Consider the following 25,880-nt stretch of genomic DNA (forward strand, 5'->3'; position numbering starts at 1 on the left):
AGAACCATTCCGTTTTTATTGTCGCATCAATGCCTCCCACGTACTAGAGCCAAAGCATTACTGAGAAAATCATTGTAACGAACAATGTGGAGAGCTGGGCCAGCTTTTAACCTTCAATGTTTCTAACCATTCAGTGAGCAGAGAAGGAGGAAGCGACGACCTTTTTCTTGAGATGGATTCATTCCCGACTCATATTGGGGCAAAGCCCGAAATCAAGAAGATCGATTAGCGTAGCACATCGAAAACGGCTCCTTGTAATTGTTAAATGAATTGGGAGAGGGGGGAGGGAGGAACTTCGGGCAGCAAAGCTCAGTTATTCGCAATGACCACCAATTTCACGAGGTGACTCAGCTGAACCACGTCATCAGTTTTTAAACTGATGAATGACTGAATTGTATTCGTTTTCGTATGCAGTCTTTCTGATTTCATTTGAACCGAATTGAAGTTTCTCGAAACGCTTTATTTCATTATGCAAAAAGGAGGTGAGGCGTGCAGACAGGACACAAGAGTAGAGAACTGGACAACACGAACGACAACGCTCGGCGCTCGTGTTGTCCACTTCTTTACTCTTGTGTCCTGTCTGCACGCCTCAGCTCTTTTTTGCGTAATGAATCCTTACCAACTAGCTCAGCTGTCTGTCGTTCAAAGCTTTATTTCATTTAGTCTGTAGCCTTGGGGCCTTATTCACGAAACTTATTGTGTACCTCCCGTTTTTTTTTTATTTTGGGTGTCTTGGTGACCGTCTTTTTCTGCCGGCCCACTTCCCCAGTATAACCACGACGCACTCCTGCACAAAAACTTTATTGAGTAACTATGGTAAACTTTACGAAACATTTCCTTCCTAAACAACGCTTGTAAATGGCTAATCACCTTAGCTAAATATGAGACTCGATATCATGTTGGCCGGTACCGATTTTTGAGAAGTGATCTAGCAGCGCACTAACTTTCTTGCGCCCTAAAGCCAGGAACTTTTCAAAGCTTTCCCTTGCAAAAAAATGTTTGTCATTCCCCGATTATCATTTCGGATGGTGTCGCGACTGGTTGCCGGCGCCACCCTTTACGACCTATTGCCGGACACGAACGAAATGCTTCGTGAATTTTCGCCCCGTTCCTGAGCGCCAATACTGCAGTACACATACAGGGTCAAATTCACGGAGCTAATCCTCCCTGGGCGGACACCTTGGCCAGTAATATGCCCGCTGTCCCCATTGCCGGCACCTTTTCGCAAAAACCGTTTTGGCGCACGAGCTGCTTCTTCGTGCCCCCATAAGATTGACAACTACGAGTGTCGAAACTTGCTTTCAATAAGAACGCCCCTATGCTCCGCGCAGAGTGGGTGACTACGACGTTTGCCGTATGCTCACCCGAGGGCTGTGTAACGCTGAAAGGCGGGGGAGCCGGGCTTTTGCTATACCCGCCTTTCAATCTCCGTGACGCAGTGTTCCGTGGCACGCGAGCGGTCTGGACCCCGAGCTGTCGGCGCACAGCAGCTACTTGGAGAAGCTAACCGAGGCGCTGCTCACCACCATCAAGGCCATGGTGGACGAGGCCTCGCAGGTCGAGACGCCCGACTGGGACGAGCTGCCCCCGACTTTCCGCAAAGTTGTTCAGGTACGGATCGGCGTGTGGTCGACAGCGAGAATGAAAAGCTTAAATAAGTGCGCCCTAAATATTTGGTTGCGTGCCCCATCTTCTTTATGTAGTATTGCGGTACATGGCGCAGTTAAAATGCGTTCGCACAGTGTGAGCGGCGGATGCTGCAAACGCTGCTAAGAACTATGCTGAAAACTTGTTGATGCTTCGCATCTGCAGATGAGTACAGGCTGGCCCCTAATTTCGGGCATGTTCTATAACGGCCTCTTTTTAATGAGTAGAAAATAATAGTTGCACGTTGAACGCAGTGGAAATTTCAGTGTCTATAGGCTCTGTAGCGGACAAGACCAAGCGTCTAGCTATTATTTCATATCTGCTACCAAAATAAAGTAAAACACACAAACACATTGCTCCCAGTTGTAGGAAATGTCTTCTGCGGTTGATGAGAGAAAAGAAACATTAAACAAGACAGGTAAATTGATATAAGTAATAAATATTTGCATTTAAAACGCCCTATCCAAACTGTTGAAAAATCGCCTTTAACATATTGTATAACGGTTACGATTTTTCGGGCGACGGGCTTCGACTCTTGAATTAGGATCGATCGTCTGACTCGTTCAGTTAGAAAATAGTCCAATTGTTGTTGCCACCTTGAGTCATTTGGAAATTTTTGCCGAGGTGCTGAAAGTAATCACGTGGATATCGCTTGGGTACGTATCTTATCTTCCGTATATTTAAGGATTTGCAAAGCACTCTCTGTAACATCCAGCATGACCAATTAGCGTGCGCGCCCGTGCGGCCAGAATCAGGCTGGGTTGTCAAGGACGCAATTTGTAGGAACAAATGACGGCCCTTGAGAGATGACTTGTCCCAATGCCCGCAGTACACAGTTTTTGTTGTACCTGAAGTTTCACCGTCGATCACAGTGCTCAACCTTCCTTTAGAGAAGCAACGTGGCGAGGTGTCGTGCCTTAGCATGCCGTCGCGATGGCACTTGCCAGATTTGCTCGGTCTAATGGTCTGTTCGCTTCCCCCCCCCTCCCCCCCAAATAGATGTTTATGCATGGCATAGTGTACTTCATCGTAGCTTACCTCAATGTTAGCGTCGCATCGTCCGCGATCTTAACGCAATGGTGATTACACTATCCTAAAGTTATTAGCTTTATAGCTCCGCTACAGGGCGGAAGATAGGTGCTATAGTTATTGCAGCGTGCAAGGTGACCAGAGCCGCACAGCTGGACGAGAAGGAGGAAAGCACGACTAGTTAAAAAAATTACCGACGATTACGTTACTTCCTAATGCGAAATTTGAGCGCAGCAAATAAGCTGTTTCACCTTTTGGATAGATTGAGGCAAAGAAATCGAGCAACACATGTATGCGCTATCACATAATTTTTTTTTTATTTTTCACACGTATTCCTTTAACAAAGACTCCACTAACAGTTCTTGACAGTCATGAAGGAAGCTTTGTGGTCGGAGAAATAGACTGATATATGTTCGACTTGGTACACCAATGCTTGATTCTCAAAGACGAGATCTATACAAGTGCCTCGCGAGGTTGTCACAGCCGTGGGGGAAGCAGAGGCTAAGCGCCGCCGCCGAGAAGACCCTGCCGTTCGCGCCGCCGAAGCGGAGGCTCATCGCCGCCGTCGAGAGCAACCAGCAGTAAGCGAGGCTGAAGCAGAAGCTCATCGCCGCCGCCGAGAAGACCCTGCAGTTCGCGCCGCCGAAGCGGAGGCTCATCGCCGCCGTCGAGAGCAACCAGCAGTAAGCGGAAGCGGAGGGGGGCGGCGTGTACACCCAGCGGCAAACGATGGGGGCAGAAGCGCGCGCAGCAAGCGGACAACACGATAAAGGGAGGAGGGAAGAGATAGCAGCGACTGACTGATGCCGCTGACGGCGATAGTGAGTCAACCCCAGCTATCCGCCACACAAGAACAGGGGGGGGGGGACCCTTTCCTCCTCTTTCTGCATGGCGGCGACGGTGTTCTATGCAGTCACGTTATCTTGACTCTCTAGCGGCGTCAGCGGCATCCATTGGTATCAGTCGGTCGCTGCTAGCGCTGGGGGGATGAAAGGGGGGCGGAGCTGGTTACGAGGCCGACGACGACGCCGACGACGACGACGACGCGAAACCCAGGAACGGACGCCAAAGAGCTGCGCTCTAAAAAGTTAAAAGACAGCTTCCATGGTCACTTGCAATTATGTCATGCAATAGCGTAAGGCATCCTTAAAGTTCTTTTTATATTTATTAGTGTGTGTGTGTGTGTGTGTGTGTGTGTGTGTGTGTGTGTGTGTGTGTGTGTGTGTGTGTGTGTGTGTGTGTGTGTGTGTGTGTGTGTGTGTGTAGCTCCTGCGCAGCTGTGCGTCTTGCTGTCACTTATATTTGTGCAAATTGTACGTCCTCTCTGGGTCGTCACGCCGAAGTTCAACGTTCTTTCTGCTGCAGTTTTATTGCGATAGCAATTATATGGACACCCCAGGCGTATTTTTGCTGTCACTGTCGGCGTCGCCCTGATGTTCCGTATGAAGTCCAAGGGCGATAACACCGTCGCCGCGCGTCGTATGCTGTATGTGCGAGTGAAAGCACGCGAGGGAAGCCGACGATCGGCGGCTCAATCTGGCACGCGGGAAAGAGAAAGCGGAGAGCAAACGCGCCGTCTTCTATCGCGCGAGAGACCGTGGGGAATGGGAGGGAGGGGGGTGGCGTTGTGCTTCGGCAGCAAATACGCATTTCGCCACCAGGCACAAGGGGAACTGACGATCGCGGCTCAATCTCGCGAGCCGTATATGGAGGAAATCGGGGAGGCAGCGCGGGAGGGAGGGAGGGGGGGAAGGGATTGCGGCTTCGACTCCGCCAACAAGTGCGTACTTTGCAAGGTCGCGTCCGCTGTATCTTGAAAGGGATGTGCGGCGGCTCATACCTCTGTGCGCGTTGTGTTCTAGCCGCGCTTGCGTTGAAGCGGAATACGGCACGAAGGTCACTTCGCTCGCTGCTGCTGCCGCGCTTGCTCACACAAGCGCACAGCGCTTTGACAGCGAGTGTCCGCGCTCATCGAGTGTGATGTGTTCAGCGTTTGCTTCTGCGCGCTGACGCCGTGCGTGTTAATTCACTTAGTAAGCGAATGTTTCCAAGTTTATACTACCGACTACTATCCTTGCTTCGTCTACTAATCGATGCTTCGCCTTTGATGCTAGGGCGCAAGCTTTAACAATAATACGCCGACCGCAAGAAGTAGGTATAAAGCTGCCTTAACCACGGGCATATACCTTCATGTGCGCGCACTCCGCTTGCGTAATTAATACGCGCCCATCAGTAATTTCCCCCTCTTTGTGATATATAAGCACTTGTACAGTGTTCTGTGGCGGGATGGGATGCGATGTACTGTGCATAGCTGGCATTCTGCAGTTGCAACGCATTCTCCACGCTTTTCGCTTGCACGGCGTTGCGTTTCACACGAGAGACGGGCGAGCGATAACCGGGGCCCGCGAGAAGCAGCCGGTGATGCGAACCGAATGCATAATTAGCGGTGTAGCGCTGCAGTGCCGCACTCGGGCGCCTCTCTCTTTGTGAATTATTCAATGCGCTTTCTGAGGGACACTGTGTAAGCTTCGACGCCACGCGCTCGTGGGTAGGCCGTCGTATACGACTTGCTGTTGCCAGCTCCGGACGCACCGTCCGCTGCGCACACATGCGAGCCAGGTATGGATTGCGTTCGCCGATACGGTGTATTTTGCCATGGCAACCCTGCCCTTTCTTCAAACTCTGCCGAGCGCGTATTCAAAGCGTGCAGCTGTGCGTGCGTCGGGTGCGGCCATAGCGGGATTCCAAGTCTTGCGGAGGATATATCGATGGCTGCTTTCGTGGCGCAGTGCATAACTCGCACTCGAACGCTGTTTGCCGTGGCTCGCGGGGCCTGCATTCGTGTATACGCACCGTGTTTCTTCACGCTGACGCAAGGCGCTGACTATACATTGCAATCACGAACAGAAACGCGTTCGCAGCGCCACTAGCGTCTTCTCGAGTCACGTATATTAAACAGCATGCCCTGGGATGGGCAACGCCGGCATGAATCACAGCGCCCCTCAGAGACGTGATAGTGCAGCGGACGCGGTCTATACTATGTAACTGCCCTCATGTCCAAAGATAGAGTCACGAAGGCAATGGCTAATGGTCGAAGGGGGAAGGGCCCGACAAACTCGACATGTAGCCCTGCCTTTTATATCAGTCAACCTCCGAATGAACCATGTATGTCTTTTATTTTTTTTACAACGACGCGACTGGCTCCATAATGGTGCAAATTTAGTGCGAGAAATGCATGAACTAGCTAAAGTATGCTAACATGTCTCTTTTGTTATAGTCTTACCAAGCTTGCGGCTTCTGTATGTCGTGCTGTTCGTGAGGCTATGCAAGCACTGTGCTGATACAAGAGAAGAAAAAAAGCACGCGGAGAAACACTGCTTTGTTGCGTTTGTTTATGCATAAGCTCGCCCTTTTCTTGCGAGCTTGGATGCCGTATCTTGTTATAATTATCCTAATTTTCCATTCATATTACCCTTGATTGATTGAGTGATTGGCTGGCATGACAGCCTGCTTCCTTTATCGCTGGAATTGGCGGCTCGCGGCAACAGATAAAAAAGGAATGGATAGAATTGGAGAAAAAAGCTCCATGCTTCCAAAACAAGGCCCTTGGTCACTCTTATGCAAATGATGCCAGGGGCGATGATATAAGTGCATTCAACACACTTGGAAAAGAGACTGCTCAGTGGTTGTGTGCATACTTATGTTTGAGCATGCTGCGTACGTATCGCAGGGTCGTGCGTATGTTTTTTTGTGCGGGCACATGTGTGCGCGCGGGTGTTTGTGTTTGTATTCCTATGCGTGCGTGCATCCGTCCGTGATTGAGTCTGTTATCCATGTACACACTTGTGTACTCAGGTTTACACTATCATGCGCGTGTTTACCTTAGAGCAATGGGAATATCAACGGTACAGCAGCTGGGCCGGTATAACCTAAAACTATTCCAATCTGTTTTTATTACAAATCGGCCATTAGCCCTCCGTGATAGGTCAAAATGGCTCGGGCTCTGCCCATATAGGTCCCATATGCGCTGCCAACCTGTATACGCGTCCGCGTATATGGGTTGGATCCGAACCATTCTGACCTATCAGAGAGGGCTAATGGCGAATTTGGAATAAAAACAGATTGGAATAGTTTTCGCTCTAGGGCCCCTTTATAGTTTCAACGCCTCAAGCTGTTCCCTTCAATATGTTGCACAGTTTTCTTTACAACACAAGAAGCACGAAGGTCACGTTAAAATTAAGGAAGACCAAAGCATACGTGGCCTTTGGCTTCGGTCTGGCATAGGAGCAGTAGCGCTTCGTTAGGAGGGCCTCTTTCAGAAGAAAGGTTTTTCAGAGCCACTTCCGCTCTAGTGCACGAGGAAAGAAAACAAAGCATGGCCTTTGTCTCGCAGGAGGTGGTTCGGGAGTCCCAGACGCACCTGTGCAACAGCCGGCAGCTGCTACGTTGTCTGGGCGTGTCGCAATCTTTAGACAGCGACTACGGCCCGCTGCTGCAGATTCAGCAGCTCATGCTGGCAGACGAAGAGCGTGTGCGCCACACACCCATCATCGTGTGTGGTCGGGAGGGATGCGGAAAGTCTACACTGCTATCTCAAGTACGCCTTTACTAGCGACATTTGTAAATTCAAAGGTGGACAGACATACTTAGTTCGCTTTACGCCGCTTGCACCTTCGTCTAGGACATACCGACGGAAATGTGCCGTTTATGCACGCTTCTGACGAACACATCATGCGAAAGAGAACCTATACTAAGGAAACCTGCAGCATCCATTGTGCCCTCCCCCTTCCTTTTTTTTTTCTTCTGGGAAATTTTGGGCAAGCTCCTCATCCGCTGCTGCCAAAGGATAAATGGAAACAGGCTGTTGTTTCGTTGGTTGGAGCCTTTCCTGGAGGAAGGTTTCAGTTAGCTTGCAATTGGTTTCACTTTCTTGGGAAGGTGAATATAAATTTTGCCATCCAACCGAGTTCTGCAGAATCGTTGCAGATTGAATGCAGTTTTAGAAGTGTGTTCCCCTAGTGATTATTAAAGTTTTTTTAACTGCTTTGACACAGAAACAAACCGCCCTGCCACGACCCCCTGCGAGCAAGGTATAGAAACTCGCGAAATAACTTCTCCACCCAATCTTGCCCAGCGGTGTGTAATGGCGAGACATCGTCGTCGAACCATTCGAGTTGAAGAGCTTGTTCTAGATTTTACACTAGTCGGTCTCTCGCATTATGATTATATACCTTGAGGTGATGCGTGGCAAAAAAAAAAAAACGTTGCACTGGTGACTTCTCTCCCCAGCTGCATGCACTAATCCTTAAAGGGCCCCTCACCAGGTCTGGCCATGTTTAGCTGACAAGCGCAGAGCATACATTGAGCCATAACGATCTTGTCTGCAAAGTACTACATCGCTATGCGCCGAGGAAAGACCTGAAATTTCAAACCGAACGCCGTTTTTCCTTCTCCTCATGGCCGCCGCGCTCCAAGCCGGACGGTGACGTAGTCATGCCCCTGAGCCTACGTAGTCGTGTCCGCAGTGTGACGTCACTCGTTCTGATACGCGACTTCGAGAATTATTCAAGAAAACATCTGTTATCTGGCTGATTTGCTGCTTGAATTGATGAATTGAAGTTTAGCGAAATTATAAAACGCACAAACGGAATGTCTGTGTGTTTTTTGTTTTACTTCGCACCGAAGGAAGAGAGATGTATTTCCGCTTCGTCTGCTTGTTCCCATGGTCGTGCGATCACGTGCGTAGGTGCCGAAATTATGCCATTTTCTACCGTGCTCCAGCGCCGTGATCATGATCTGCGATCCGCTTGTTCTGCCTCAGTATTCGTGTATCATTGAATTATACCGCTTGCGTTTCCTTGCGCACAGCGCGCAAAATCGTGCGCTGCGCGGAACGAGACAACAGCTCGCGCGCGACGCCGTCAGCGGAAATTCGTAGCGCCGGAAAAAGAAAAGCGAGGAGAAAGAAAATGAACGCGGGGCCTGTGAAGTATGCGTCACGCGATCCTCGAGGTCTGGTATGGGAGAGCGTAGGGAAGGAATTTCGCTTGCGAAGGTTAGACGGGGCGAGTGGAGCGATTGTCTTGCTTGGCAGAGGAGCCCGCCTGCTGAAATCATGGGTTCGCGGCACTGAAATATTTCTATCTCGGCTATCAATGAGCCGATTTGAACAATTTTTGCAGCAGAAAGCTCCCTAGAGGACATGTAACAACTTCCAACGTATAATGAAAATTTTCTCTGGGGCCTGGTGAGGTGCCCTTTAAAGGAACACTGAAGAGAAAAATTATGTGAGCTGTAACAGTAAATAAGGCCTTTACAATACAAAAAACAAAATCCGCTCTTACCATGAGAAGACAAAGAAGACGCCACAACCAAAGACGGTTTCCCGCACGTACCAGCTAGCCGTGAAATCGTGGATTTTGAGGGCGTCTGCTCGGGCCTACCTAATGTTGGCAACGATGGGATACATTGTATTGTAAAAGTCATAAAGACTGAACTTATTAAATTTGAAGAATATCTACGCAGCCAACAGCGTGCTAAATATGAAAACAAAAAAAAAGAAACCCTTTGAAATCCGCGAGATCACAGTGACAGACCGACGGGGGGGCACAACCTGCCCAACTCCTCCGCGATGCGCAGGTGCTCATGTACTGCCCAGAGTGGCTGGGCAGCGACGTGGTGCGCATCGTGCGCGGCGTGGGCCAGAGTCCATGCTGCGCGTACCCGGCCGAGATGCTGCGCAACCTGTGCCTGCACATCAGCATGGTGTTCGGCTTCGAGATCAGCCCCAAGCACCAGAGCTTCGAGCTGAGCAAGCTGAGCACCTGGTTCCAGGAGCTGCTGAAGCGCGTCGAGGCCAGCACCAGCGACCTGGTCATCGTGCTGGATGACCTGGACCGGCTGCGGGGTCCCGCACACCACCAGGCCGCCACACTAGGATGGCTGCCCTGGAACCTGCCCCTCAACGTGCACCTTGTCTGCTCGGTGGCACAGGAGGCGGAACCGGTGCTCGCGCTTTTGCGCAGCCGCATCCCGGCGGGAGACAGCTACGTGTTCATTCCGCCCCTGGCTGACGCCGCCAGCATGCTGCAGTCGCACCTGAAGGTCAGCGCGCCTATGCGAAATCGTCCATCTTAGCAAAAACAGAGCTGCCTAAGGGCCCGTGTGGCGTCTGTCTAGGTGCCTTTGGCATTGGACAGTGTTCAGGCGACGCAAGCAAGGCGCTAAACGGCTCACGAACCAATAGCTAAAGGTCACGGGCCGAATTCACAAAGCTTTTCGTTCGTAAGTGCTGTTTTTCATTGGCTGATCGCCCTCGGTAGTAAATATCTTCTACATCACTGTTGGCTCGCACGAACGCTTTTAGCGCAAGAAGGTTTTGTGAATACGGGCCCACGTTTCAGAACGTGTGTCGGGTTTTATTTGTTATGTCTGGCAATTTTTTTAAAATCTCCTGTTGGATGATACGAGAATTCCTTTTCTTCAGTTGGGTTACTATAACAGGCGGACATTAACTTCCAGATAAAACGTAGTGCAGAAGCAGATAAATGATAAAATCGCGCTAATTATGTCTTTAATTATTGTCGTTAGGGTACATGTTGCAGTGACGCAACTGTAGCCCGTCAATACGCAGAACACGTTTCATTTGAACCAATTAAGTAACTAGCGCCTATTTCAGGACATGTTGAGTCAAACTATGCTGTATAATGCACTGGTGTCTTAGTTACATTCCCGCTGCGGGGCCGATATATGCATAACTGCAGGAATGTATCTACTTCCCAGTATCTACTTTTGCCAAGCAATGTTTTCTAAGCAATGACCAACGTAAGCTGAGCAAAAGTATAGTCCCAAAAATATTGCTTATTGATTACTGTTTAACCACTGAAGCGTGAGCGTGACCACGCTGCTATCCTGGAATGAGTTTTGGAAAGCCTGTTTGCGCTGGGGCGTCAAACTTGCGCTGTTATTCTCGTTTGAAGTGGCCCAAGAACGTGTCTTACGCGCAGGACAACAAGCGGCTGCTGACGCGGCAGCAGTGGGACGTGCTGCGGCAGCGGCTGGCGGGCCAAACGGCGAGCCCCTTGTACGTGACGCTTCTGTCGCAGCAGGCCATGCGGTGGGCCTCGTACGAGGCGCTGGACGGCGAGCTGCACGTTCCAGCCGACACCGAGTCTTTCGTGAGCCGCAGCCTGGAGCGCATCGAGCGCCAGTTCGGCCTGGCGCCGGTCAAGAAGATCGCTTCGTACCTCACTTGCACGAGCTACGGGCTGCGCGAGCCGGAGGTCATCGAGCTGCTCTCGTCCACGGAGTGCGACGGCGGGGAACTCGCTCCCGTTAGCTGGCTTTCCTTCAAAAAGGAGCTCGGTGAGCGCCTTTCTCTCCTGCTTCTTCGGGGGGTTATTTGCTAAGCCTTTAACTGTTTTCATTACCTCTTTGAGCAGCGGATTGCCTGGTACGTCAGTACTGGATCTCAGTGTATACTTGTGGCCATAATGGGGCATCATGTCTGCACCTGTCCTCCTGGATAGTAGCACAATCGGTAATTGCCATCTGACGCAGCATGGCTAACCTCCAGGTTTCATTGAAGAGCCTCTCGCTCTCTCTCTCTCTTTCTATCTCAGTGATCGCCAGGTAAATGCTCGAGACGGAGTCAAGTACTTAAGCCCCAGAGATAGTCACAGCTGAGGAAGTTGATTTTGGGTGCAAATGGGTTCGGAGCGCAACTGTTGCTGCGCAAAGTAGGACGAAACATGGGCCGCGGAAGTGTAATGACTCTACTGCAATAATTTTCTTTCTCACCCTTCCTCACGGGTCCAAGCGACACTCGTGCACCCCAGTGTTATCCCCAGGATTGGCCTACCGTTAGCGGTGGATGATAAGAAGGGAATAGAATCGAGTGAGAGGATTCCTTAAATTACGTGGGTCATGGCATCGCTCAGTAATACGGCCTTCATGCGCGACACACTTATGCCAAATAATCGCCCCACAGAACAAAAGATAAATAAATAAACAAATAAATAGACAAATAAACGAATTAATAAATACATTTTAAAGAAATGATTAGATAAGCTTCATATATCCATACTTAGCTAGTCCTCCGGCGCTGAGCTCATCTGTCAACAGCTGTCGCAGCAGGCTCTCAAAGCGGACACCGCCATCGCCTCAAGGAAAAGTTCATTGCGGTGCGCGAGAGGTCGCCCTCGTCCACTATTGCCTGTTGTGGTGCCCAGAATGTATACACAGATGCTACTACACTGAGTAAAGATGTGTGCGCATGCAAAACCCTGCACAAATTGCCAAGCACGAGATCAGCGCGATAGCGCAGTGATCAGCGCGTCCAGCTCACAAGTGCACATTGCCGCAGCGGCATGAGTGCGACTCCCGGTGGGAAAAGCTTTCTTTCTCCCATATGGCGAGGGCGAAGCTGCGGAGGAACCCTGGCGATAACGACAACAACCTTGCGATGGCTGTACTACTGACGCCAAGGAAATCACGGATGACAGACAGACAATGCAAATCCAGTTTCCAGCTGCTGTAGCGAGTTTGCGCTACAGTGTGCAGAGTCAATCGCTGCCTGTCGTGCTCGACTAGGTGGACGGCTTGCCTCTGTCGGAAGAAACAGTTTTACAACATCGACGGGACTTTCTGGCCGTGAAATTGCTACTGCGCCTCTTGAGATCGACCGGTCTGTGTGAACGGCTGTGATTGAACCACTTTTCTGTTACCTGTTCTTTTTTTCTTCTTTTTCTCTCTCTCTTTGCCCTCTTTCAAACCCATCTATCCCCCACCTCAGTGCAGGGTAGCAAACCGGAAACTTGCCTCTGGTTAACCTCCCTGCCTTACCCCCCTCTCTATCCTCTCTCTCTCTCTCTCTCTCTCTCTCTCTCTCTCTCTCTCTCTCTCTCTCTCTATCTATCTATCTATCTATCTATCTATCTATCTATCTATCTATCTATCTATCTATCTATCTATCTATCTATCTATCTATCTATCTATCTATCTCTCTTTGTTGCGCTACAGCTGTTGCGCACTTGCCCTGAATACGACGTCTAGCGCACCTATTTATAGACCACACGAAGTCGACTGAGCTTCAGAACATTTTCTGAAACGAAAGTACTTGGACCCTGGCCACATCGGTCGATGACGTAGAAAGCTATAAGGTGATAGGCTTCATTTTGCAAGTACGTTTCTCCGCACATCTCGTTCGATCTACGCAAGATGGCGGAACGTCGCCCTATAGAAGGAGAAATAAAGCAGGAGCACAAGAGCTAGTACAGCTGTACTTGCCATCATCTCTTCCATACCACTTCCTCACTCTTTGCAAGTCTACCTTCAGCTTACTGATACCATGAGCGGACGGTCGGCCATATTGTGTAGGTCAAACTGATCATGGGGAAAAGCCTACTGCCAATATTTTGCGCGTTCCCTATTGACGCGGCACTGCAGTTTTTGAAGAACATCGGCCTCAGCAGTAGCGTAGCTAGGTCGTCTGGCACCCGAGGCCCACAGGTCTTCTGTTACTCCCCCCCCCCCAGGTGTAGTCAGGAAGGCGAGGATACTTTCTCCCTCCTTCCCGCTTTCCTTTCCCCATCTCCCATACCCCCTGTATAGGGTAGCAAACCGGACGCTTGTCGGGTTAACCTCCCTAATATTCATCTCCTTGGTTCCTTTCTCTCTCTCTTTGCGCTTTTAATGCGAAGCATTATTTGCCGCTTACAGGACACTTTGTGCGTTGTGTTAGCTACCACTTTGAGGTGAGCGGCATGTGCGTCACATCGCGCAATAACAATTGGCTCGTGCAAGCGAGAGCAATTGCTCATGCGCCATTTTCTCACATGGCTGCAATTATTATTACTATTATTTGTTTTGAACACTTGTATACATATAACAGGAAAGGGAAAGCGAGGAGCAGGCTGGCTACTGCCACCGCAAGGGGCACAACGCCTGCCTACTCTTCAGAAGGCAGATGACGGCAACACAGAAATGGAAGATAGGAAGGAGGGGAGGAAAGAGGGAAGGAAGCGCGACAGGACAAATCTTAAAGAACAGAGTAGAACACACAGAAATTAGTGCAGATGAGAAAGAGACGAAGAAGTGGTTGCGCGCCATGCAATCGCCATACCATCGTCGTCATGCCTTCGTTGTCATGTCGTCGTGCATACATCTTGTCGCTGCCGTCACACGCATAAACTGCTCGCTTTACACGGATACATTGTGCCTTCTGGTAGCAACACTTAATTTTCGAAAACCCCAAACGAGGTTAGATAACCATAACCCGCAAAATGCTTCGCACAACCTTGATTCACACGCTGCCTGGGATCTGCATATTTTTATAACTACCAGCAAATGACAAAAAACTTGCACACTACAATACACTTTAAAATGTACACTAACACATTTCTTTTGCCTCACCAATCTTTTTTTTATTATTATTAAGCTGCATCTTTTGCTTTTTCTTGTTTGTTATTTTCCTATACGAAGAACCTTGGAGTGAGAATGTTTCTTTCTCCATCATCAGACGCTGTAATCTTCACTGAACTTTTAGTTTTTATTGGCTCAAGATTAAAGTATAATAAAAATCCCTCCTTCCACCAGATTACATCCAACTCTTACCAGATTTTGCGCTGCAGGAAGGGTTACATTTAATTTGCATTGACGTGGGCCTCGTTATGTGGCACTGCATGCATGTGATTGCAGAATCCAAGTGAGCAAATGGCTTTGGTACTTTTTAGAATGCTTGATGTCAAACCTGCGCGATCAACATGTGCACTTATTCGACAGCGTTTATTTTAAACTATACACTGAGATCAAGCACTATTATGCCGTTACATTTGCACGGTCTCGCACCGTTGCGCTTGGATCACTCCAATGTCAAATAAAGCTATAAAGTTTTATGCCGACTTGCGCCATTAATGCAACAAGCGCTATAACACTCACCTTATAATTTGCTTTCCGTAAATTGAACGAAGTTTTATTCAAAGGTGGTGTTTCCCAGATAAATGGCACGAACCGCATATTTTTCGCAGTGGACATGAAGTGAGAATATTTTTGTGTTTCGATTCATTATCATCATCATCAGCCTATTTTATGTCCACTGCAGGACGAAGGCCTCTCCCTGCTATCTCCAATTATCCCTGTTTTGCGCCAGCCGATTCCAACAAGCGCACGCGAATTTCCCAATTTCATCGCTCCACCTAGTCTTCTGCCGTCCTCTACTGCGCTTCCCTTCTCTTGGTATCCATCTTGGTATCCATTCTGTAGCCCTAATGGTCAAACGGTTGTCTAACCTGCGCATTACATGACCTGCCCAGCTCCATTTTTTTCTCTTAATGTCAATTATAATATCGACTATACCCGTTTGCTCTCTGATCCAAACCGCTCTCTTTCTGTCTCTTAACGCTATGCCCAGCATTCTTCGTTCCATCGCTCTTTGCGGGGTTCTGAACTTGTTCTCTAGCTTCTTTGTCAGTCTCCAAGTCTCTGACCCATATGTCAGCACTGGTAAAATGCACCGATTGTACACCTTCCTTTTCAATGATTATGGCAAGCTTCCAGTCAGGAGCTGACAATGTCGGCCGTATGCGATCCAACGCATTTTTATTCTTCTATGAGTTTCCTTCTCATGATCAAGGTTTCCTGTGATTAACTGACCTAGGTAAACCTACTCCTTCACCGACTCTAGAGGCTGACTGGCGATCCTCATTTCTTGGTCTCTTTCCCGGCTATTCATCATTATCTTTGTCTTCTGCATATTAATCTTCAACCCCACTCTTACGCTCTCTCTGTGTTAAGGTCCTCTATCATTTGTTGCAACTCGTATGCAGTGTTGCTGAATAGAACAATGTCATCGGCAAATCGAAGGCCGTCGATCCTTACTCCTAAGCCTTCCCAGTTTAATAGCTTGAATACTACTTCCAAGCACGGAGTGAATCGCATTGGAGAGATTGTGTCTCCTTGTCTGACCCCTTTCTTTATAGGTATCTTCCTACGTTTGGAGAATTAAGGTGGCTGTGGAATCTCTGTAGATATTTTCCAAGGTATTTATGTAAGCGGTCTGTACTCCTTGATTACGTAATGCCTCTATGACTGCTTGTATCTTTATTGAATCAAATGCCTTTTCGGTAATCTATGAAAGCCATATAGAGAGGCTTATTGTATTCTGCGGATTTCTCGATAACCTGATTAATGACATGGATATGATTCATTGTAGGGTATCCCTTCCTGAAGCCAGCCTGTTCCCTTGGTTGGCTAAAGTTCAGTGTTACCCCTATTCTATTGGAAGTTATCTTGGTGAATATATTATATAATACTGGGATTAAGCTAATGGGCCTATAATTTTTCAATTCTTTAACGTCTACCTTTTTGTGGATTAGTATAATGTTTGCATTCTTCCAGTCTTCTGGGACCCTTGCAGTCGATAGACACTTCGTATAGAGAGCTGCCAGTTTTCCAGGCATTAGGTCTCCTCCGTCTTTGATTAAATCGACTGTTATTCCATCTTCTCCTGCCGATTTTCCCCGTTTGATGTCTTGCAAGATCCTTCTGACCTCATCGTTAGTTATAGGAGGAGTCTCTGTAACCTATTCATTACTGCTTCGAATGGAGGTATCGTGGCTCCTCTGGGTACTGTACAGGTCAGTATAGAATTCTTCAGCTGTTTTACTATACCTTCGAGATTGCTGATGATATTACCCTCCTTATCTTTCAGTGCATACATCTTTGTTTGTCCTATGCCAAGTTTCCTTCTCACTGATTTCAGGCTGCGTCTATTTTTTAGGGCTTCTTCAGTCTTTCTCACGTTATAGTTTCGAATATCACTTATTTTCGCCTTGTTGATCAGTTTTGACAGTTCCACGTATTCTATCTTATCTCTTGAGTTGGACACTTTCATTCTTTGTCGTTTCTTTATTAGGTCCTTTGTTACTTGGAAGAGCTTGCCTACTGGTTGCTTTGGTGCCTTGCCTCCCACTTCAATTGCTGCCTCTGAAACCAATCTAGTTATGGTGCCATTCATTACCTCTATGTCATCTCCATCTCTTTGTTCTAAGGTTGCATATTGGTTGGTAAGTACCAGCGTGAATTTGTCAGCTTTTACCCTTACTGCCTCTATTCACCTGTTTCTTCTTGACAAATTTTACTCTTTCTCTCTTCAAATCGAGGTGAATCGTAGCCCTCACTAATCTAGAATCACTGCACTTTACCCTACCTATCACTTCTGTATCGTGCACTATGCTGGCGTTGGCAGAAAGTATGAAATCGATTCCATTTCTTGTTTGACTGTTAGGGCTTTTCCAGATCCTACGCTTCCTGAAAAGGGTATTCATTAGTCGAAGGTTATTTCTTTCTGCGAGTTGTATAAACATGTCTCCTCTAGCATTCCTATAGAATCGACGCCGTAATTGCCAAAAGCTTGTTCCCCATCCTGCCTTTTTCCCCACTTTTGCATTGAAGTCGCCCATTACTACAGTATACTGAGTTTGCACTTCTCTCATAGCTAATTCAACATCTTCGTAAAACTTATCTACTTTATCATCGTCGTGACTGGATGTGGGAGCGTAGGCTTGAACTATCTTTAATCTATACCTCTTATTAAGCTTAATTATTATAAATGCTACCCTCTCATTAATGCTGTAGAATTCGTCAATGTTGCCCGCTATGTCCTTATGGATTCGAAATCCTACCCCTTATTGCTTCTTATCTCGGAGACCTCTATAGCAGAGGACATTACCGTTAGTCAACACTGTATAAGCCTCACCAGTTCTTGTAATCTCGCTAAGGCGAATGATATCACATACAATGTCTGATAGTTGAGGTAAATAAGCGATGTTATATTTTTGTAATATACCCAATGTTCAGAAACACTGGGTAAAGCTGTATCCATCAAGCTATGTGTTAGATATTTTTTTAAAATTGCAGTGCCCTGAAGCGCGTTTTTAAGTAACAACGTGCTTACACTGGTCGCAAAAGAATTAGATCGGGGCCGTATTTTGTAACATTTCGTTTCATTTTTCTATTATTTTTTTTTTGCTATTTCTTATCATCAATCACGACGAGCGGTCCATCCCGGCGGTAACAGCGGCGCTGCACCGTCCGAGCCAACGAGGACGAATACAGTGAAAAATTTAATGCAACATTACCGAACGCTGCCGCAGAGTGCAGTTTGATTCACAGACTTTTCTACAAAAGTTACTGCAGAGAACTGTGGCGCTAGTGTCTAGGGGAGCTGCAAGCATGGCGCTTCAGACAGCATGGGAATTGTGGGAAGTACATGGATTTGTCTGAACTTGTTCCTTCGGCCTTCGAACGCGATTGCGAATTTGCAAACTGGTAATTTTGAACAAAATGTTGCCTTACAAACGCATCAATTCCTAACGATTACGAATGTACGCAGAGTCCTATTTTCTTACACGCATTTTGTAGAAACGGAGGCTTTCTTCGAAATTTGCACCAATAAAGGACATATGACGCTCGGAGACAGCACAAAAAGGGCCTCCCCCCCCCCCCCCACACATTTGCTTCTTCGGACAAATAAACTGCCGTCATAGTTTTCTTCGGCGTTTTTTTTTTTTCGTATTCCGCTGGCTTTCTTCAGAACATTGCAAAAAAAAAACAACGGAAAATACAACTTATCGAGACGTGCGCATCGCCACGCGCCTCCTTCTCGCACGAGTGTTCGAATTATCGGCCTCTACAGAACGGGCAACTTCTGCTTGTTCAAGCACTATATGTAGGCGTCACCAAGCCGTACGTCGATCAATTTCTTTTTCAAGGTGTGAGAAGTGCGGGATGTAATCCGAGAATACAGTTTTAATTAGTCTCAATACATTAAAGGCTTGAAAAGATTTTTTTTTAATTATTAATCTGAAGGGTCGAGTCGGCCCGAAAGAAAAGTGGCACGCGGCTGCACTGAGCCGTGCGCGTAATAGAAAAGTGCGCACCACCAATGCTCCCCAACGAAAACCTTTATCATTCCCGGATTTGAGGAGCCGAATAAGAATTTGGCTCTTTCTTTTTTTTTTTTTTTTGTGCTGTCCCCGAGCGCCGCATGTCTAGCGGTCGGATCCCCTTCTCTCTGTCGCCGTTGGCGGCCAGTGTAACCTTTTCTTCCATTTCTCCGATCCGGAGAAAGTTAAGTAAGTCATAAAAGTATTGAGAAAGCGAAACAAACGAAAAATCATTTCGACCTTCGGTGGGTTTCCTTCGCTTTTCAGAGTCATATTAAAGGGGATGCAGCGAAGGGAGACCGTGAAAAATCCAATGCCGACATAGTAACTTCTTCTATGGGGCCGGCAAGTACAAGCCGAAATTGTCATTTGTTCGTTCGCACAAGGGAAAACTGTGCTTCATTATTTGCGTCTTCACTTCATACCCATGAGATACGCTGTGACAAAACAGGCCGAATTGCAGGACTGCTGACCAACACGATGAATGAACGCCAGAGCTGTGTGGTACAGTGCAAGCGAGTATATACTAATTGAGCCCCACTATAGGTATTTTTCAGAGGTTCATTCGCTTTGGTCGCGCGCATAATTTATTGGTATTTGTGCATTTTAGTCTATAAATACGGGTTTCAGGATATTAACTCTTTTCTGAACTATAACGATATCCTTATTGCATTATATTACGTGAACAGAAAGAAAGAAAGAAAGAAAGAAAGAAAGAAAGAAAGAAAGAAAGAAAGAAAGAAAGAAAGAAAGAAAGAAATATGAGAGCAACTTCCGCGCAATTAACTCCGTGCTTCCCCAAACGCACACGTTCCGGCAGCATCTAGATCGTCTCAATGTTCTCCATGGTATACACGGCAGCGCAAGTTGCGAATAAAAAAAAAAAACTGTGGCGGGGCGTTTATGAACACGCTCTATGATTTTTGAGAGCGTAGACGTTTGGCGTTATCGGTAAGGACGTGTAAAAAATATATCCGCAGACTCTAGTGGCTCTTTCATTTACATAATTAAATAAAAGACAGAAAGATAGAATGTAAAAATATGAAAGTAAGTGGATTAACCTGGAGAGCGTCCGGATTGGCTACTCTTCGCAAGGAAACGAAGAAGAGGGAACAATAAAGAGAGGGTAAATTTAGAAGAAGGTTCCCTGAAAACATTAGAACACAAGGAAAGTCTCACGGAGTGAAAGACAACCACAAATTCATAATTGGACGATCAGCCTTTGCCTGCAGAGAAGATTTTGGAACACAGAGCTCGCTATTCATCGGGCCACAAGTCTGTCGAGGAGATATTGCTGAAGTCCATGAAAGAGAGGAGGAGGAGGAGGAGGAGGAGGAGGAGGAGGAGGAGGAGGAGGAGGACACAAATCGAGAAGTCAGGGATGTCAACCAGAAATATGTCTGGTTGGCTACCCTACTCTGGGAGACGAGAAAGAGCGAATAGAAAGGTAAAATAGAGAGAAGGAAGGGAGGGTAGGAAAGATAGGAAGATGCCGGGGAGGTTAAACCAGTAAATGTGGTTTGCAAGCCGGCATGGCCGAAACGAGAAAAGGAAAGAGGCGTAAATCGACGCACTAAAACAAACTCCGTGCCGAAGCTGTGCAGTCGGCTGCGCAAAGCAGCTCCAAGGATATGTAGCCCCTGGCAATGATCCCCCAACACTAGTGAACCGCCACGTAACCGGCCTTATACCAACCCGTGAAGTAGCAATGATTAATGTAAACGTCACTGTTACCTAACTGGCGTTTATTGACGTCCATCTGTGGCGCGCCTTTCTTTAAAGTAGCGTAGAATACACGAATGGTGCCATCTCCCACGGATGTCATTGACTAGCATATAGGTTATAATGGTAACAGTGTGTCCAATTAGCAATGTGTTGTTGTGCTTTGATGGTTGTTTAGAATTCACAATCCTTGTTCTGGAACTATGTTTTTTTTTCTAAGTGTTAGGTGTTCCTCCTTCTTGGGCCCAATACAGATAATGGAGTAGACTGTAAGAAAAGATTCTTTTTTTCTCATTTAAAAAATGCGCTTCGCCAACTAGCCCGTCACGCAATCATGGGCCAACAGGGACTGAATAGTAGAATATGAGGAACAGTGTTCTTTTTTGGGGCTACCCTTGCATAATCTCCAAATGTAACCTAAATAACGAAATAAGGATTTTCATATTTTCTGGTCCTATAATTTTGTTGTTTCTCGTTAAACCCGCTCTGTGAACTAGAGGGGTAAGGTTAGGATGCAACTTTGCTTGTGGGCAATGAAATGTGATCGTCGAGGAGCGGTATACATAAAGCGCCCCTATCACAGTCATCGGGAGTTTGGTTAGAACTCAACTAATAAGGACTTTCAATGTACACACGTGCTCAATATACAGGGTGTTTCAGCAAACGCTTTCAATTGTTTTTTTTATTTAACAGCGAAGCTGTTTATGGCGGATCCTATGCCGTCGTTGTCGGACTTCGCTAAATAGCGGTCACGTGACCTAGCGGTAGAGGAAAAAAGAGCTCAACAAGGGGAAAAAGGTTGAAGTGACCCCTTTCCCCCTGTGGGAATGTTACCTTATACGCGAATCTTATGAGATTGTCACACGGTGCTTATTCGGCGATCGAGGCAGATGGGCATCGAATTTATGGGCGATTGATTCCACCCTGCCGCGAAAGAAACAAATGTTGTGCTAGCGGTTTGCGGCCACATAACAGTGGCCAGCGATTGAAACGCGATACTAGGAGCGCGTGGCTGGCGCAAGAAGTGCTGGCAGCCACGTCAATCGTCAAACCAATCTAAGAAATCGTCAAAACGACTGTAGCACCCGCATCTCCAAGGGTGAGCCGTGCACCCAAAATACGGAGATTTAGATTAGTGGCTCCACGCATGCCGTCCCAGCTACAACTATGGGAAGACCACGAGTAGTGTGCACTCCTGAGGAAGAAGCTGCCTACCGCAAAAGCGAAAATTGGGTGAAAGAAAGGTGAAACAAAATATTTACAATATAGGCTGCTTGCGAAGTTTGACTTGCATGGTGCAACACTCGGTTTAACTAACACAGCTTCTCTGTTCGACCATCTTCACGGAATGGAAGTGGCGGTGATTCCTTTAAATTGTCTGTGGCAGATAGCACATTTCTAGTCCATGAGGTGGTCTACTCGAAGATGTGGACATTACTTGCACAAAAAAAAAGAAATCCATAATCGACTAATTAAAAATTACTAATTAAATTTCTAGCTTATTACCTTATGGCACATATTGCAATCTACAAATCCTAACGGATGAGACGGCAAGGCATATCCACTTGAAAGAAATTGTATGGATGACACCATTTACGAGATATGCGCCGTCAAACTAGTGGCAAAAATGCACTGTCGTTCCACTTTCTTAACAAAATGCCGAAATGCGAAAACACATGTGTACTTAGATTTAGGTGCACGTTAAAGAACCTCAGGTGGTCCAAATTTCCGTAGTCCCCCAGTACGGCGTGCATAACCAGATCGTGTTTTCGGCACGTAAGATCGCATAATTTATTTTTTTTTTAATTTTAAAACATCGTCTTATACATTGAAGTACAAAAGTATATGGAACGCCAATGCATTTCTTCGCAAAGTTCGGGAGTTAATATCTCGAAACTGGTGTCGTCCTGTCATTCGTTCCAAGCGGATACGCCTTGTGAACTCCCCGGAAAGAATTTCTAAATTGCAATAAGATCAATAAGGTAATTAGTTAAGCGTAGGTGTTCGAGTTGCGATGTTACAAAGATAACTCGATTCCTGGCTCATGTCTTCCTAATGTGCACCCACACTAAGCATAGCTCCGCGGCCGACTGTCCCGCAGACAAATATTTCGCAGTCCGCCCGCCTGCGAGGAGCGTCCACACGAGAGGCGGGATGAGCGGACGAGACGCGGCAAAATATTACCGCGCTCTACCTCGCACACTCAGCGAATGCCAGCGTTCTTTTCAAGTATAGCGTTGAGAGGAACGTTGCGAAGAAACGAGCGTTTGCCGCCATGACGGCCCTGTTGTCTGAATTTTATGACTATGAGTATCTGGGGCGGAATTCATTAAGCGAACTTAGGAACAAATTATGGCGTAAGAAAAATCTTACTAAAAGAGGTATTCACAAAGCTGGAACTGTTCCTAAGATCAGCAATCTTGCGATGCCCGCAGCAGCAAAGACGAGCGCTGTAGTCGAAAAAAATGCGAATATGTAGGAGTAGCACAGGAGCGGACTTCAGTGCTTCCGCCAATAGTAAGCGTAAGTCGATTCACAAAACCTAAGCAGCCGTTGTAGATGACGACTTAAGAAGACATGTATACGACTGGCGGATAGCAGTCTAACGAACTTAATTACATCTATTTAAGCCGCTCGAGCTGACGCGAGTATAAGCGTTGGAACGCATTGTTGCGGCTGATTCGCCAGAGGCCTGATAGCCGAGGATGGCGCGTGCTTATAACTTTGTGGCGCGCTCTGATTTGTCATATCAAAGTGTGTGTGTGCGTGTGTGCGTGTGTGTGTGTGTGTGTGTGTGTGTGTGTGTGTGTGTGTGTGTGTGTGTGTGTGTGTGTGTGTGTGTGTGTGTGTGTGTGTGTGTGTGTGTGTGTGTGTGTGTGTGTGTGTGTGTGTGTGTGTGTGTGTGTGTGTGTTTAGACTCATACGGCAATTCTTCGCTTCATTCTTCATTCATAGCTGTATTTCATTTTACGACATCACTCTTGTTTGAGCAGTGCATATGATTTACGTATCAAATGTGGTACCTGGGTTTATTCGCCATGTCTCTTTTTCTGCGTCATCGTATTTACGCCCCGTTGGATATCCTAGACCTGCAGGATTGTCATCCGTCATATGCATACGTCCGTTCACACCATAGGCCACAGAGTGAGTAAAACCGTGGGCGCAGACACAACGTCGCTTCCACTTGGTGCTGAATTGAAACTATGAACTATATAATAGAAGGCTGGGGATAACAGCATGGAAGACAACAGCAAATCGATAAACAGCAACAAGTTTTGATAATTAGAAACGCTTAGACGTTTTTCTTTTCATTGTTTCATCTTGCATAGAGAATTATAGCCTCAAAAGCGTTGGAAACAGTAATCATCCGCGGCCCTGTGAGCAAGAGAAAGCTCGAACTAGAAAAAAAAAAGTCGATAGGAATGCTCGAAGCACATGTTGTCAGGGACGGACACTACACTTCTATTTTCTACCACCCAATAGTGTGTCATGACGAGTATGAAAAAGTCTGGCTATTTCGCGCATGCAGAAACACAGCCTATCAAGTTTGGAGCGCAGCATTAATGCTACGGCCTTCCACAGCAGCGCACGCTCAATACAGTTATGCGCTGAAACAGCTCGATGCACTTTGAGATGACAAATCAGAGCGCACCACAAAGTTATAAGCACGCGCCATCCCCGGCTATCAGTTGTGGCCTCTGGCCAATCAGCCGCAACAGTGCGTTCCAACGCTTATACCCTCGTCAGCTCGAGTGGCGCAAATCGACATAATTAGGTTCGTAAGACTGCTATCCGCCTGTCGTATAGATTTTTATTAAGTCGTCATCTGCAACGACTGATTAGGTTTTGTGAATCGACTTACGCTTACTATTGGCGGAAGCACTGAAATTCGCTCCTGTGCTACCCTTACATATACGCATTTTTTTTTACTACAGCGCTCGTAGTTGGAGCGGCGGGCATCGCAAGCTTGCTGATCTTGCGAACAGCTTTAGCTTTGTAAGCATGTTTTTTGTAGGATTTTTCTTACGTCATAATTTGTTCGTAAGTTCGCTTAGTGAATTCCGCCCCTGAATTTGTTCCGTTGTGTGAATGCACTATTAGCGCAGTAAAATTATTTCAGTTGGTTAAGACCACTGCGCAAAATATGTCATTGTCAGAATCCTTGTTAAGAAAGTGGAGATATTTTTTTCACAAAATTTGGTTTAATAGTTACGCTAACCACCTTGGGCGCGTAGGTTGAAATAAATCGTGACTATTCCTAAGGCTAGTATACTTAGACCTTCCCAACCGTAGCTCCCTGAACGCCGCCATAATCAAGTCTCGACTCTTCTGAAGCAGCGCAAGCAACTGCTCGAGGACAATGGCAGCACATGCCTTCTGCACCTACTTACACGACTACTAAATCACTGAATCTAGAGTATAAACAATAAAAAAGTTACGCATTGGATGGATTTTGATCCATATTTTTTCAAAAGATTCTTTTTCCTAATAAAGTGTTCCTGTTTCTTGAGCATAAAGCTGAAACAGTCGTGCAGATAACTGAGAGGCAGCGCTGGAACGCCTCTTAGCTACTTTTTTGTGGATAAGTGAAGGACGCTCATTATGAAGGTGTACAAGCAACCATGGTACCTGTTCGACTCTCATTTGGCCGCAAGTCTCACAGAGTATACAGAAATGGGAAGATCCATTAATGAATAGGTAAATGTTTCCTCGTACGTAACCTCATCAATAGAAGCGCAGCAAAAGTAAAATGAAATCCTTTCTCACCTGTGAAGCTAATAGCAAGTAGTTTAGAAGACTGCGTGACACCTGAAAAGCTAGTTCCCGTGCCAGATAAATACTCGTCGTCGTCATCTGTGTCGACACCACGAGATTTCTTGTTATTTACTTCTTCACGCAATCCGCTGTCATCAGATCTCTCCAGTACTCTGGAAAAGCGCCACTTCCGAAAAGGTTGCGAAATGGAGTTGGCAGCAATGTCTTTACAAGTGCATCCCAAGACATCTCGCTACCGGTCTTTGTCCTGCGCTGCTATTGACGACTCGTGTTAAAAGGACCTTAAAACGATTTTACCGATTTTGTACAAATTTACTGAGTCGTTAGAGTAGGTCCTTCTGATCATTAATTGAGGTATCTAAGTGCTCCGCGTAAAGCATGTAATTTATTATAAGGTTTTCAAAATGTACATCGCTGCCGATCGCAGCACAATGCTCGGCGGAATTTTCAGCCGCCCCTACCCATATGACGTAAATCACCCAATTGACGTCAGTAGGCCGAGCTATCCGATTGGCTGCCCAGGGTGCGTCATCGATAATTCTTCCACCTTTACGGTGAACAAATGATGTTCGTAATAGTTTGAATGTTAGTTAATTTCTTTCTACAAAAAGAAAGTACTAGAAATAGAATGCACAAAAACAATTTCTCGCTACACTTAAGCACTTCCGGCCCACAGCAATTGTCGCCTACTTGTGTTACAACGTGCGCCATTTTGACGAGAGCTCCGCGGTCAGTGTCGGTCTCAGTCTTTTCGCGAGCACT

General features: G+C 46.9%; 1 protein-coding gene across 1 annotated transcript in view; it reads left to right on the forward strand.

Annotated features, from left to right (window-relative positions):
• Window positions 1-25,880, forward strand: part of LOC142583352 (protein qui-1-like) — a 523,212-nt gene that overhangs the window by 389,065 nt on the left and 108,267 nt on the right. The window contains exons 9-12 of the mRNA XM_075693781.1: window positions 1,440-1,611; window positions 7,070-7,273; window positions 9,316-9,780; window positions 10,683-11,040. Coding sequence (XP_075549896.1) covers window positions 1,440-1,611; window positions 7,070-7,273; window positions 9,316-9,780; window positions 10,683-11,040 — 1,199 coding nt within the window. The remainder of the gene's footprint in view (window positions 1-1,439; window positions 1,612-7,069; window positions 7,274-9,315; window positions 9,781-10,682; window positions 11,041-25,880) is intronic.

This window comes from Dermacentor variabilis, chromosome 1, assembly GCF_050947875.1.
Source record: "Dermacentor variabilis isolate Ectoservices chromosome 1, ASM5094787v1, whole genome shotgun sequence".
In the NCBI taxonomy this organism is placed as follows: domain Eukaryota; kingdom Metazoa; phylum Arthropoda; class Arachnida; order Ixodida; family Ixodidae; genus Dermacentor; species Dermacentor variabilis.